Source organism: Phoenix dactylifera, chromosome 3, assembly GCF_051530095.1.
Source record: "Phoenix dactylifera cultivar Ajwa chromosome 3, Ajwa_hap1_PhDact_Kaust_v1.1, whole genome shotgun sequence".
Taxonomy (NCBI): Eukaryota; Viridiplantae; Streptophyta; class Magnoliopsida; order Arecales; family Arecaceae; genus Phoenix; species Phoenix dactylifera.
This window is the reverse complement of record NC_143192.1, coordinates 46508057-46522860: the sequence shown is the minus strand read 5'-3', so window position 1 is coordinate 46522860 and position 14804 is coordinate 46508057. Positions and strand designations below refer to the sequence as shown.

The window sequence follows — 14804 nt, the reverse complement described above, 5'->3', positions numbered from 1 at the left end:
ATAGAAAAGGACTCTGCTGCAAAGTGTTTTCTTTTTCCTAGCAGTATCCTAGATTTTAAAATCTCTAGTGCAAGACTTTTCTTCTCAGATATAGACTTGCTAGATCTTGCAGCTGGAGTTAATCTTGTATCATTGTATGGTTGCTGGCATTTGGAGCACATGAAAAGGGATGACTGAATCCTCCTGTAGAAGTTCCATGGGGGTGAGGGAGGGGAAAGAATGGATTTCAGAAAGGGAAAGAAACATAGGCCAGAGAAATATACAAGTGGGATTATGTTTCCAAAAAATAAATATCATATGAATTTCCATAAAGCGCATATTCCGATGTTTACTATGATTGTATAAGCTAAAAACTTGTTTTCAATTCTCAACCAAACACCGATTTCGAGTAAAAGCCACTTCATTGCCTGTGTGTGTATTAGTTCTAGAAAACTGGATTGCCAAAAGTGTGAAGACTAGTCATTAAACTAAAACAAAAGAGAGGAATAAAAAAGCCAAGCAGCTGAGCATGGATCTGAAAAGGCATTTTCGTTACCCGAAATGGGGAACTAGCTTTTCAGTTATTCTTCAATATCCTGCTACACAACTGTGAGAACCCTTATGGGTGTGTTTAGTCCCACATCGGGTGTGCGCTTGGACGATCTAAAATGGCTAAGGAATCTAAATAATACCTTCTGAATAGCTTTTTAGATGAGGTCCTGCATCATTACAAATGGTATCTGAGCAGATCCGACCCATGGTCCACGTGGACTGGGGACACTGTAATACAGGCCCATATGAAGCTGAGCACAGGATGATCGTAGTGTTTTTGATCAAATTTGATGGAATTTGGACCTTTAGCCTGACGAGGTCATCAAGGATTAAATGGGGGGAGTGTATGAAAACCCGTGCAGGTGTGTGCTTTGTCTCACATCATTTATACACTGGGTAGACCTTGGGTACTTATATGGGGCCAAAGAATCCAAATAACACCTTCTAGCTAGCCATTTTGGGTTAGTTCCTAAGTCGTTACAACAACCACGATAGTTTGGTATTTGAAAGATATGGCTCAAACATCAACATGGAAACCAACTCCACCATCCCACCCTTCAATTTTATTTTAACCCCTGACCTAGTCATCCCTCCCTCTCATGTCAGCAGCTTGAAAAATAAATAAAAAATAAAAAGATTTTTGAAAGACAAGATGGTTCTTTACATGAGTGTTTATACCATTTTTACATGCATAGCATGTGCATGACACTAGCTGTTAGAATGCAAGCACATTAGCAACAAGAAATCATTAAGAAAAAAAACTATAGATAAAATTAAGGCTGGTGAAAATATCAAGTATTTGCGCTCACATTAAAATGCTCCACTAGTTCATCTAGTTCACCTTTCCGATAGGCAACCTTTTTTCCTGTTCAAGGCACAAAGTCAACAAATGTCTAAATTGAAAAGAGAAAAAATTATGAATTGGATTTGCATGGAAAAAAATATTAGCAAGAACAAAAACTTATGACTACGAAAAATTCAAAACAGTTAATTCTGTTCAAGTTTTTAATTTTCCAACTGAAAAATCACTGGCAGCAAACAAATCATCAACCTCCAACTTGAAACAACCATTACTTTATCTCATAAACCCACCCACACATACACAGGTAATGTGTAAGATATCACAAAAGGAAAAGTTTATAATAACGGCACACTTAGATTTATGTGATAAATAATGACAGTAAATTTTATGAAGGAAGTTTATATTATACAACTGAAATGCATTAGATAAAAAATATATCATCCACAGACATGAGCAAGCAAGTAATTAAGTACGAATAGAAAGATCTTTGTACAAAGACTGAATTAATTCACTGCCAAAAGCCCAACATGTGAAAGTAATTAGGACAAAAAAATGGAAGAAGAATGACTCTAACAACCAATAAGCATGATCAATATAAGCAGCCACTTTTGAATGCAGCCCACCATGAAAATCTAGCAAAACATAAGACCTAGCACCATAGATGTGGCATATATTAATTTAAGAACAAATCATCTTTCCAACCAATAAATGAAATGGCTACCTCACATGCTTAAAATGTTAGCACCCATAACTACTCAAGTCGGAGTTTCCTTGCAGTCATAACAAATAATTGAAAAGAAAAGACCATCCACAGAAGATCATAATTCATTCAAAGTAGTTCACTAAGCAATCTTACCCAAGCTCATGATGAAATTTTTCATCTTTCAGAGGAGTCCCAGTCTTTCAATCTCCATATGATGAGAAATTACGATATCAAGCTAATGAGAAAACTCCAAGAGTATTGCCACCATTAAAGGGCCCGAAACACAATTAAACTCCAAGAATTATTTGATGTTTATAATTGGATATTAGTGATAGATTTTGAATATTAGAAGTGGACACTTCGCAAGGTCCAAAAACACATCAAAACCTCAATTTGAAGTCTCAAGAACATAGACTAGTCCTCAATTGTTGAAGCCAAGTCAAAGTAGCAGATAGAAAGCTTAGGTTTCAACACTATCCCCGTTCATCTCAAAAATGAATCTGATGGACACCAACAAGCATGGAATTAGAAACCATGGAAACAAGAAGGTACCATCGATAACATAAAGTTCCAACATGAAACCAGCATCCCTTGGCAGCCCACCACTCCAGAATTGTATTTTGGGGGATGTCCGATCGTGTGCCGCAGGCATTGGATCGTGTTTTGTATTATGATTGTTCTGGGCCTTCTCACGGCCGAGTGTAGTGAGTTCTCGGTTTACCAAAAAAAAAGGGGCATTGATAGGGGTGACAAAATGCCGAAACCATCCATACCAGTACGTATCGGTCATACCAGTGCGTGGCAGTCTGCATGGTGCATGCTGACAATACCATACCAACCATACCAGTCAGAATCAATGGTTCTTATTCTTTCTAATGCTGTCGGATACAATATGTACCACCAATACCACACCATTATATAAAAAAATATGGGGCTTGTAAGCGAGATTTAAAACCCTGGCTGTCAATTTGGCTGAATGGCTGAATGCCCTCCATCTCCGAGTTTCTTTCATTAACAAAAGACTATAATCCCATAATTACATCCTGATTATGTGCTCCTACTAATTACAGCACCTCTAAATAAGGAAGGTATTTACAATAGTTTTCCTCCAAAACCTGTACAGCAAATGTAGTAATATGTACAGCTATTTCTTTGCAAGAATAGGCTGTTATACAGGCTGTATGCAGGCTGCTAACTTAAGGCAGCCTATTTTTTCCAGATTCTCTAATATTTGAAAAGAGTTGACTATTTTGAAATTCTTGGAAGTCTCGATTCCCATCAATAAATCATGATTATCATGACTCCATGTTTTGATAGGATTCTTGTTCTGGTCCAAACCTTAAGGATTTTGTTGCCTATTAATAATTGGTAAACTAAAATATTAAGCAAACCAACCAAAGTTATTTCCCACAAAAAGCAAGTCCCATCAGAAGACTTCCATCCAACAGGTGACAAGACAAATTAAAAGAATGCTATAAGCAAGAGGATGTGGTTGCAGCTGGAATCTTAAAAAAAAAAAAAAAAAAAAAAAAAACTTTTCTTATTTCTTTTACCGCCACCCTAACCAACCTGCCACCGGCCTTTGGTTTTCTTGCTATAGCCAAAAAGCAACATATAGTAATGGCTTCTCTCTCATCCTATTTTTCTTGTGTTTGGGAGATAGTTATTTGTTTGTCATGTGTTGATGAAGACTATGGAGGGTTCCATAGAATTCATTTTGATATCAGAACACTTATCCATTTTCTAGGAAATAACATTTTTATTTTCATCAAATATAAGTATAGCAGTTTGAAATTATGGATACAATCGTTTTCAATCAGGCATGTGAGTTATGCACTTATTGTTGTGAAGGTAGATTAAGATACAACAACCTTTTTTAAAAAAAATAATCCTCTTAGCAAGACAATAGCGGTCAGGAAAAACATTTAATTATTATAGGGTGCCCACTTTCTTGTTAATTAACTTGTTCAATTGCAAAACTTCAAAACATGAAGGATTAACTTCTTTGCATAAATTTTGTCTAGTTGACATTATTAACTTGTAAAAGATATATTTTGAACATTTTGATTGAAAAACATTTTGATAAATAATGCCCCCAAGAAAATCCTGGCTCAGCCGCGACTGAAATAATAAAGTGAAATCTTGCAAAAGAGAGAAGTGCCAATATGCTACTAGGGGTGCATGATGGACCTGATAATATGCACAATATAAGCTAGCCAACAATTATTCATTTAAAACCTCACTCGAAAGTAAAATAGTTACCACAATCCAAAGTCAAGATTAATGCAGAGATAAGCAAAACATGTAGCAAAGCCCAAACGGAAACAATAGAAAATTAATAAATAAAAATATAGCCCAGAAATAACAATCCTATCATGACATTTTGTTGTTGGTAGACCGACATGGTACTTAAATTTTTGTTGAAACTAATTAAGATGTTATAGAATCATGTTAGAATTTTCTATAATGTCATAGACGTAGTTTAAGTGAATATTGAAATTTTTAGCTCTAGTCCTTCCCTTACTTTCTAACATAAGAGGAGTTACAACTAGCCGGTATTCTAGTTATTAAAATTGCTCCAGCAAGGGGCATTAGATATATTAAAGATAAAAATTAGAACATATAGAAGTGTTGGGCTTTCTGCACAAAAGTTTGTCTACCAACTCACAAATATTTCAGGACACTAAGGTATTGAGTTTCAAACTGTAGTTGTTGAGAGTTCTTAATTTCAGTATAAGGATGGGTTCTCATCATTAAGGCTCGAAAGCGAGAAAAAAAAAATTCCCTTCAATGGAAAGGAAAAGAAAACAAAACAAAAATGAGGATTATCTCAATTTTGTTTGTATTAAAAAAAGAAAAAATTATTGTTTTGCCGTGTGGTAGGTGGTTTTAGTGTAGGTTAATTTATCGTTTTTAGATCTAGTCCTTGTGGACTTAGTCCACTATAAGCCTGTAAAAGGTTTTGAAGAAACTATAATTGGTAATAATAGAGCTGGATCTGAAATGCTAAAATTCAATCTGTAATTCTGTATCATGGTGATCAATGCTTCGCTAGGCTTAAAGCATGTAGAGAAAATTTTGCCCTTTCAAATGCTAGTAGTTGTCTTTTGATTTGCTTGCATATGCATTTTTTAGTGAAAAGCCACTGACAAATTTACAAATAAAGACTAATCTCCCATAAGTAGAGACTTATCAAATTCCTATTTCCTCTTCAAACATGGATAATGTAGGGACTAATGAAATTCCTATTTCTCCATCAAAACTGCAAAGAATACAGAAATAGAATAATCTCCAAAAATGTAGAGATTGATGGATCTAATATAACCCCTTTTATTAGTTTTCTTATTTCTTCACATGAAATTCCTAATTTCTTCTTCAAACACTGAAAAGAATGAAAGACTATCCCCTTTTACAAATGCAGAAGCCAACTGTCTGGAGGAAGATATTCCAGCATAAGTCCTATTGAAGGCACAAGTTGATGCCATGGGGGTGGGCTTTGAATGTATGTCCTCTGTTATGGGCGTTCTTTTGTTCATCTGGAGTTTGTTCTTGGGACCAGCAACCCATCTCCAACCAAAAGAGAAAAAATGACTATCTTTTGGAATTGCATACCAGTTTGGCTGTCTGCCAATTATTTTGGACTTGAAGGTGGATGTGCTTCCTTATCAAAAATTGCCTTCATCCTCATTCACCAAAAGATGACTACTCCTAGCTTTACTTGATCTTAATCTAAATGATCTACAACAGGGTCGCTACATAGAGCCTTGCCTTCTCCCCTTCAGCTAGATTTTTTCAAGTCTGCAAGAGCCTTAGGCACATAATTTGGTTTGCTAGAACTGGAAAGGGTGCTAGGTACGAATTTCCATTCCAGCCCATCCCATGTTTGATAACTCATGTAGACTCAAGAATGCTAATTCCAGTTAGTATCATATTACCATGAAGGGGCAAAATAATTGCCAATGGGCTATTGGGTATCATTTTTCGTAGCATGGTTCATCGCATCGGATAACACTGCCCGGTACTAAGTGTATCGTACCATAATGCTGGTGAACCAATACTTAGCATAGGGAGCATACCAAGTATCAATACCATGAACAAACCCATGCTAGCATTATATTAGCATGGTACCAATATGGGGACTAAAACTGATATTGTGAACCATATTTCCTAGTATTCAATCTATGCCAGAGTAATATTAAAAAGAGTTTTCTTACATATTGTATTTATTGATATAAGTTATATATAATATAAAAAATATATCCTGATCATATACATGATTTATTGTATAAACAAAATTATATTGTAAATTAATATGTAAATATCAATATTATATAACACTAACATAAAACATTACATAGAGATTGTTTATTGTAATATTTAATATATCATACGTAAAGTAATTATCTATATGTAAAATGTGGCGGAGCTAGGGGTCTTGGGGAAGGGGGCATGGCCTATCCAAAGATCGAGAAAATCCTGTAGCACCCAACTAATTATGCTTCCTTGGCCCCCCTGCCCCACATGATAGGCCCTTTCTGCTCCACCTCCATATGAGCTGACCTCCCTAAAGTTCCAAAATCTTTATGGTGCCATTGTATCCTAAGGCCTCTAGAGTCCATAGCGAATCATTGTCCTCCTTTATTTATGGATAGCATCCCTTAAAATATGCAAGATAGTGAATGGTTGGTCCATTAGATTATATCATCATCTACACATCTATTTAGTTGAAATTTGTGTATGAAGCAATTGAGAAAGGCAATGGTTTGATTCTCCTTTTGTGCCTTATTAGATTCTCCTTGGCCCCCCTCCTTTTGGTCCGTTAGATTCTTATTTACTAGATCAAAGTTCTATGATTCAATTTTCTTGTTGAATATTCCAGCTTTAGTTAATCTTTTTACATTTTCAAGCGATGAAAAAACCAACACTTTTGAGAGCAAAAGGCTAATATTTTCATTAGGAAAGTAACGATACCTTTAGTAAGTAACCTGGACCCCTTAGGTTTAAATCTTGGCTCAGCCCTCATATGTAAAATAACTATATGCTATATAATATAAGATGCAATTATATACAGCTGAAAATGTATATATATTATACCATACAATATATTTATATTATATATGTTATGTGTAATAAAACATATTTCATGTATCAAATATAATATATTACTGATAGAATAAATAACTTAAATATTATGAGAAGCTTAATATGATATTATACTCTAATATTATGAGATTTGTATAACCAGTAACTAATTATCAGTATGAATGTAATATTTTATTAATATAATAAACAATTTAAATATTAAGAGAAGTTTAATATGATAATATATTCTAATGTTATGAGATTTGTATAACCTATAATTATTTATCGGTATAAATAATTTCATTACAATAATATCATTATGTAAAAGTGAGATATAATAAATCAATGATTGTAATATTATAATACAATAAATTATTTAGTATATATTGTATTACCTATCATATTGAATGCATACTTATATTGCATTGTATTATATATTTTATAATATCATATAATATTCTAGAGAATGCTGTATAATACTATACTATATAATATTACTAATTGTTATAATATTATAATATTACTTAATTATTGTAATACTAGAACATCTACTGGTTATCATCATGTATTGTATTATTTCTAATAAATGAATAATATTATAATATATTACACATTATTTTGTAAATATGAATATTATATAATAATAATAAATCAAATAGTGATTATTACAAGAATATTTGAATAGAATATATAATTATATTAATCACATATAGCTAAAGCATAGTTATACTATATTACATAGTTTTTCTATTATCAATTCTATATTATCAAATATCAATGCATTAGTAATATATTTTGACAATTCCACCATGGTACAGACCGAAACTAAAGATATTAAAAAGAATAAAAAACTGTCAGAACCAGCCAGTATGGCCAGTATGGTACTCTCTATATGGACCTGCATGGCCGGTATGTAATAGTACAAACTATTTTAGCATCCCGGCAACCACACCTATGTCGATTTCACATTGGAATGGTATCATACTGATGATACCATTCTGTTTTAGCGGTTTTTGAATTCATGGATGGGAATGAAAAAACCATTTCAATCAAACATGGCCTTAGAGAATTGATCATCTTGGCTTGATCATAAACTATGCAATCAATAAAATGGATCTTGCCTAGAGTTACCTTAGCTGGAAAATCAACAAAAAAACTAGAGCTGAGGTTTAGTTGAGAATTGATAACAAAATGTGCATGAAGACTTGATCTATAAAACCAATCCCTATTGATGAGCTGATGCTTTCTGATTAAATTAGTAATTTATTGAAAGAAATAAAGGAATTTCTACAAAATTATTTAAAAAATATAAATATACAAAATAATTTTCAAATAAGCAGCTCTATTAAAAAGGGGGAAATGATTAAAGCATGGCATGTTTGCAATTAGCAGACTGATAACCAAGATATAGTTTCGAATGAAGCAATTTTGAAGTCAAAAACATTTCAATTACCTTGACAATCCTTTAATATGATGGAGCTTGTTGACTCCGTAATCTTGCGTTCGAGGATAATCAGATCATCATAGATTTCATGCTTGAAAGCATCTTCCCCTTGATTCTTGATTTCCACATGAATAGCTGCATAACTGCAAAAGCACAAGATAAATCAGATCATTTACACTTTGAAAAGGCTTTAGTTTGACCAACTAAATACCAAATTGAACTGCGTGAATGTGCTCAAAATTCCACACCTTGCAGTGCAAGAAAATAAGGATATCAAGTTAACAATAAGATGCATGAAAAACACATCCAACTAGCGTGTACTATCAACAGAAAAACATTATTTAACTAGATGTTTGAAACATAACCAAGATAATTTTTAGGGACCATTAGCTCCAAGCAGTCCAAAAGGCCATTCTTCCATATGGATTGTGATAAATGATCATGTCTTGCATTATTTCAGAACATAAGGAAAAACAATTGATATTCAACTCTCGAATATTATAACAGACAACTAAACATCATCGTTTTCTAAATTATACAATACAAGAAATTATAAAAAAATTCTTTCACCATGTTAATTTATTTTTCAAGCATCAAAATGACTCACCTGCAACAACTAAGCATAGATATAACAAAACTTTTCCAAGATATATGCTTCTAATCAAGTTGACAAAGAAAGCAATTACATTCTTCCCTAAATTTAGCCATGATAACAATTAACATTCTAAATCCTATATCATGGGGTCATCCCGCTTTTCCATGAATGTGCCATTGTCCTACCCCACCCCAAAACTTGGGACAAGGGATGTCCCAAGACATGCTGATCAGCGTGCTAAGACAATGGCAGGATGGTCCCATCCCAACACTTGGGAAGATACCTCATTCGGCATCTCATGGGATGTCCCACACAGATTTGACACCAATTCCCTTACTTCTTTCAAAGTTATAATTTTTTTGGTTGATTAAAAGAATAAACTATATAGACTTTATGCTTTCTATGATTTCGGAGAATCCCACAAACCTGCACCTTCATCCAACAATACAAGCAAAAGTAATCTGCATACACACCATAGCAACATCAATATGAGATCAGTTGGTCTCCCTCCACCCTAAGCTTAACTCCCTTGATAGAATAATGTCCCATTAGCCACTTGTTTAATTTTGTTAAATAGAACCTCTTAACCAATTACTCTTATATAGCCATCCTTCAACCTCATATCTATGTTTTTGAATATATAATAATAATTCTAGTAAATGAAAACTTATTTCAGGTTAGGGCTTCGTGACTTGCCCTTAGGTTATTTCCATGTACAGGGATCCATAGATGCATACCGTATAATTGCATGATCTAAGCTTAAACTAGGTGAAGAAGAGGGAAAAAAACAATTCTTGCTAATTGGTTTTTCAAAATCAACATAAACATCTGACTTGCCCTTAGACTATTACCATGTTCAAAGATCCTTAGAAACATGCCCTCTAATTGCACGATCCATGCTCAAACTTGGAGAACAGCAGAGAAGAAAACAATTCTTGCTAATCGGTCTTCCAAAATTGCAGTTCAATCTAAAATCGCAAGTTGACCCAAATAAATAAGCCAAGTCATGGAGGTTAAAATTTAGGTTAGGTCAAATAAAGATAAGGAAATTGGAAGCCATATGAACTGATGAATTCCAAACCATAAGGGTATCGGTAATGCTTGATTAAACAAAAGATATTCCACCCTGATAGATAGCGGATATTCCAAACTTATCAATATTCAGTGTACATGACAACAACAACAAGGACAAGGACACAAACAACTAGAACTTAGAGCAGACTCAACGGCAGTAATAACATTCATTATCTAGGTGGTTATCTATTGGTTCCGAGTTTCCATAATTAAATATCCTCGATTAAGTCCACTGTCAGTGTTCCAGTTCAAATGTATTGCAGGAAATAATGTCGATAAAAAAAAAAAGGAAAGATAAAAGAGAAAAAAGAAAAAGAAAGAAAATTGCACTAAAAATCCTTAGAAATTAAACCGCCGTCTATCAAGTAAAATAAAGAATGAAGAGAACAATGGTACCTGCAGCCGGTCTTTATGAAATCTTTCAAAGAGGCCGCCCTCTGGGTGCCTTTTGCTCGGCAACCAAATGCAACACAGAGTGCCGTTAATATTGCACTTTTTCCACCTGTATAGAGATGTAAAAACCAAGGCAAAATCAAGATTGGTAACAGAAAACAAAAAAGCTATTTTTCCCAAGAAATATTGGCATCCAACCGCAAAGACTACAGTTAGTATTGCACTTTCCTACCTATAAAGGGATTGGAAATACCAAACGCAAAAAACTTTGGTACTGAGAAACAAGAAAGGAAACTTTTTTCCTTACCAATAAATGTCGGCATCCAAGAGCCAAGTGCTAGTATTGCATTTTTTCCACATAGAAAGAGATAAGAAATCCTAGATGCAAATCAAGATTGGTAGCAAGAAACAAGAAGGGATGCTCCTTTTCCTCAAGAAATATTGGCATCCGAGTATCATAAAGAATGGCGTTAGTATTCCACTTTTTCCACCCATAAATGGATGGAAAATACCAGATGTAAATCAAGATTTTAGCAGCAAGAAAAGGGAAAATATGCTCTCTTTTTTCCAAGAAATACCGGACTCCAAATGCCACACAGAGTGCCGTTAGTATTACACCTTTTCAACCTATAAAAGGGATGAAATAAAAGAGAGGCATGAATTCTAGATTTTGACTAAGAAACAAGGGGGAAAATTCTTTTCCAAGAAATATACCGCAAGTAATGCACTTTCTTTCACGTATAAAGATATGAAAAGCCTAGAAATAGAACAAGATTGCTAACAAGAAACAAAAAAGGATTTTCTTTCAAGAAATCGACGAGAGAGGATCGTGAAGGGCTCATACTTCCGTTCTGGCCAGTGATGAAGTTGACCCAGTCCCCGAACTCGATCTGGAGGCTGCTATGACACATGAAATTCTCAAGGCAGATTCTTGAGATGATCCCCGCCCCCGATCTGGCGGAGTTCCCGCGAGGCTCCGCGAAATCCCTAGAATCTCCCATGGGGGTTTCCACCAGCTCCGAGGAGAGGATCGAAATTGGTTGCAGGACAAGAAACAGAGAAGGGATTGGAAAGAGACACCCGAGGGTCGGGGGAAGGAGGAGGCGGTGAAAAGAAAACTCGAAGCCCGCCAAAAGGACTTGCAGGGGCTCAATGGGCACCTTATTCTTATGGCAAGAGAAATATATTGGGTAACCTGGTCACGTGACCGGTCAGTGAACCCACCTGCACCGGAGCAACCAGCAAGCAAGCAGCTCACCGGGGCTATGAAGAGTGGGAACGGGCTGTATCTTTTGCTCGAAAGAAGGATTCCGTTTCATTCGCCCTTATCACCGTTTGATCATCCACCGTTCGCTTTGCCATGGATGAGGGATTTCATAGAGCTTTGAGATCTGTGCAATGATCAATCCAACCGTTGATTTCGACTAAGGAAGGGGAATTCTATTTCGCCGTTTACACGAAGAGTAAATACTCTTGAAGGCGCTCAGAGCTGCTGATTAAATCACCTTCTTTTCTACTTATTATTTCGGAAAGATCCTATGGATTTGTTTTGTATCTATTTCTCTACCTCTACGTCGTATTCTTTCTCCAGACTCGGATAGCAATTCTTATGTGAGATTGGTATGAGCAACCGATCTACTAAAAAAAAAAATTACGAGAGAATTAATTGCTAATAAGACTTATGGAATGATCAATAGTGATTATTATAATTCTATTGAGATAACAAAATAAGCTTCACAACTCTAACTCTCTGGTCTATATCATAAAAAAGCGAAAATTAGAAGTGATCTTGTTCCTGCATGTAATGCCGAAGTCTATGAGTGTGGCCATTTGAAGTATTATGTCTTTTTTATTTTTAATGATTTAATGGAAAAATAAGAAATAAATATCATTAATATCTTCTTTTACATGCTTGAGCACCCAATGCCCCATGCGTTTATGTAGCTACATACGACTCGAGTGCGTGGGTTACTGCTCTCTCAAACTGGATATCAAATTAATATAATTTCCTCTATTAGCATGCCTCTTCTTTTTTAATGTTTTTATTTTGAATGAGGAAGGAATCAAGGGGACGGAGCATCCTCGTAGGCCTCCCAAGTTAATGTCGTTATTCATCGAATAATGGAAACGCTGTAACTTCGTAGGTGCCGTGAGGTCTTTCTTTTTTATGGCATCCTCTCCCCTCCAGGCTCCAACCACCCTCCCTTTTTTTTTCATTTATGCCTTCTTTCCATTCACACCTTCCCCGGGCTATCCGATCCCCTCTTTGGGCCGCAGCATTGACCAAAGTTTCCAACCATGGTTCTGTTGTGGTCCTTTCCTTTTTCTTTTCTTCATCTCTCATTTGATGAATATTTGCTAACCTTAACTTGGTATGATCTGAAGTACTTTACCTCGACGCTAGACAAAATACAAATCTCCACCATTCAAGCAACAAGGATGCATGGCATGTTTTATTAAGATTAAAGATCATTAGAAGGTGATTAATGCCCATCAAAAATATGACCATGATCTCAACGACAATTATGCCATCTCAATTGTAATTGCATGATTCAAGCAATTATCTCCATGTGCATAATATGGAAAGTTGTTACTGTATGGTTATTACACTCTCTGTTAATCTCGGCAATGAACACCGATCCTGTCCTATATATAGGGGAACCGGAGGATCCTCAAGTAAGTTATTATCTCGACTTCACTCTTTCTCTGGAAACTCTCTCTCTATTCCACTGTTTTCCTACAATTTAATTAACTTCGAACTCGAAGAGCCTCCATTGAAAAATCTCCAATAAGAGAATTTTCAGTTCGGGTATTTGCATCCTAAGAGCCTACTCAACACTTTGCCAACATCTCTACCATTCGTCAGTATAAGGCATTTCGCTTCAGATCGTGGTCGGCCTTAATCTCGCCTTGACAGTCAGCCAACCTCAATAAACCTTGAATTTTAGCGGCAATAGATTCATCGGCACAAGGAGTTTACTTCATATTGCAACCAATCTTAATCTCACCTCGAAAGTCAACGAACCTTAACAGACCTTAGATTCTAGCAGCAATAAACTCCATTATCCCTTCAAATCTGACTGGAATCCTCGTATCATCACAAACTTCATTACACCGGCCATTTCTTCGATCCCAATCTCATCTAAAACATTGTCAGGGCTATAGCTGCCTCGGATCAAGGTCTTGACCTCATGAAAAAAAGGCATTGGGTCTCCACGAGAGCTCTCTTTAAGCTCCTCCTGTGTGATTCATTTACCATGGACAACAATCACATCAATTCTAAAGTATAATAGAGCAAGGGGAGACTTTTTCCTCCTTAACTGTGAGATGACGTGGCAAGCCAAATTGGCCAGCCGCATCAACGCGCAAGCCCAGCGTGGCTAAGCATGTGTATGGGTACAGCGAACAAAAAATATATGAGCCAGCATCAGAGAAAAACATATATAACAAATTTTTTATTTTGCCACGTTTTCTATATCGCTCATTTTGGAAAAGAAATCCAAAAATTATAAATTTCTTTTATTAGCGGAGTCGTTACTCTTATAACTTAAAAAAACAACTGCATTACATATTACACAATTAAGTAATATATATCAAGCAAATTAGTTATTTAGCAATTCAATACACACATCAAGATAAATCGATACACAGGAATGAGGAGGCTGGACGAGGAAAAAAAAAGTGTGGATGATCTTTCTCCACAGATGATCCCATTTAATTGGCGTGTGTCATTTTTTTTTGTTTGTTTTTTTTTAAGTTATGAGATTGACGGACTCCGTTAGTAGGAGTCTTGTTCCTATTTGATTTTTGGACTTTCTAGTTTAAGATAAGTGTTAGAGAAAATATGGTAAAATACGAATTCTATCATTTATCATATTCTGTCTTCAACAATTTCCAAAGTAAATCGCTTCTCATAAGTTTATAGATACCTAGAATAAAATACGAAAAATTACTTTCCCATCTTTCTAAAGACTCCACTATAACAGGAAGTCCCTGTTGACGAAAACTAATGCTTCCGGTCCACGACTAAATGGTTCTCTAATTCCCGCTCTTTTTGAAACAAAAACAAAGAAAGTGCATATGTTAAAAATGAGATCGCACGTATGCATCTCATCATGTGCATGGCACCTACGAAACACTAGTTAGGCATAATCAATTAATTGCATCTGGATCCCTAATT

The 14804-nt window shown here is 35.3% G+C and overlaps 1 protein-coding gene across 5 annotated transcripts in view; it reads right to left on the bottom strand.

Annotated features, from left to right (window-relative positions):
- MIM (P-loop containing nucleoside triphosphate hydrolases superfamily protein) overlaps positions 1-11895 on the bottom strand; it is a 55867-nt gene extending 43972 nt beyond the window's left edge. For 2 of the 5 annotated variants that reach the window (XM_039120629.3, XM_039120634.3), the window contains exons 1-4: positions 11469-11894; positions 10628-10733; positions 8572-8705; positions 1341-1396 (exon numbers count right to left, since the gene is read on the bottom strand). In XM_039120629.3, coding sequence (XP_038976557.2) covers positions 1341-1396; positions 8572-8705; positions 10628-10733; positions 11469-11625 — 453 coding nt within the window. In that variant the 5' untranslated portion in view covers positions 11626-11894. Of the gene's footprint in view, positions 1-1340; positions 1397-8571; positions 8706-10627; positions 10734-10931; positions 11252-11468 lie in introns of all 5 variants that reach the window. The other 3 variants (XM_039120638.3, XM_088718651.2, XM_039120645.3) reach the window with 3 other exon arrangements.
- Positions 11896-14804: the final 2909 nt, after the last annotated feature.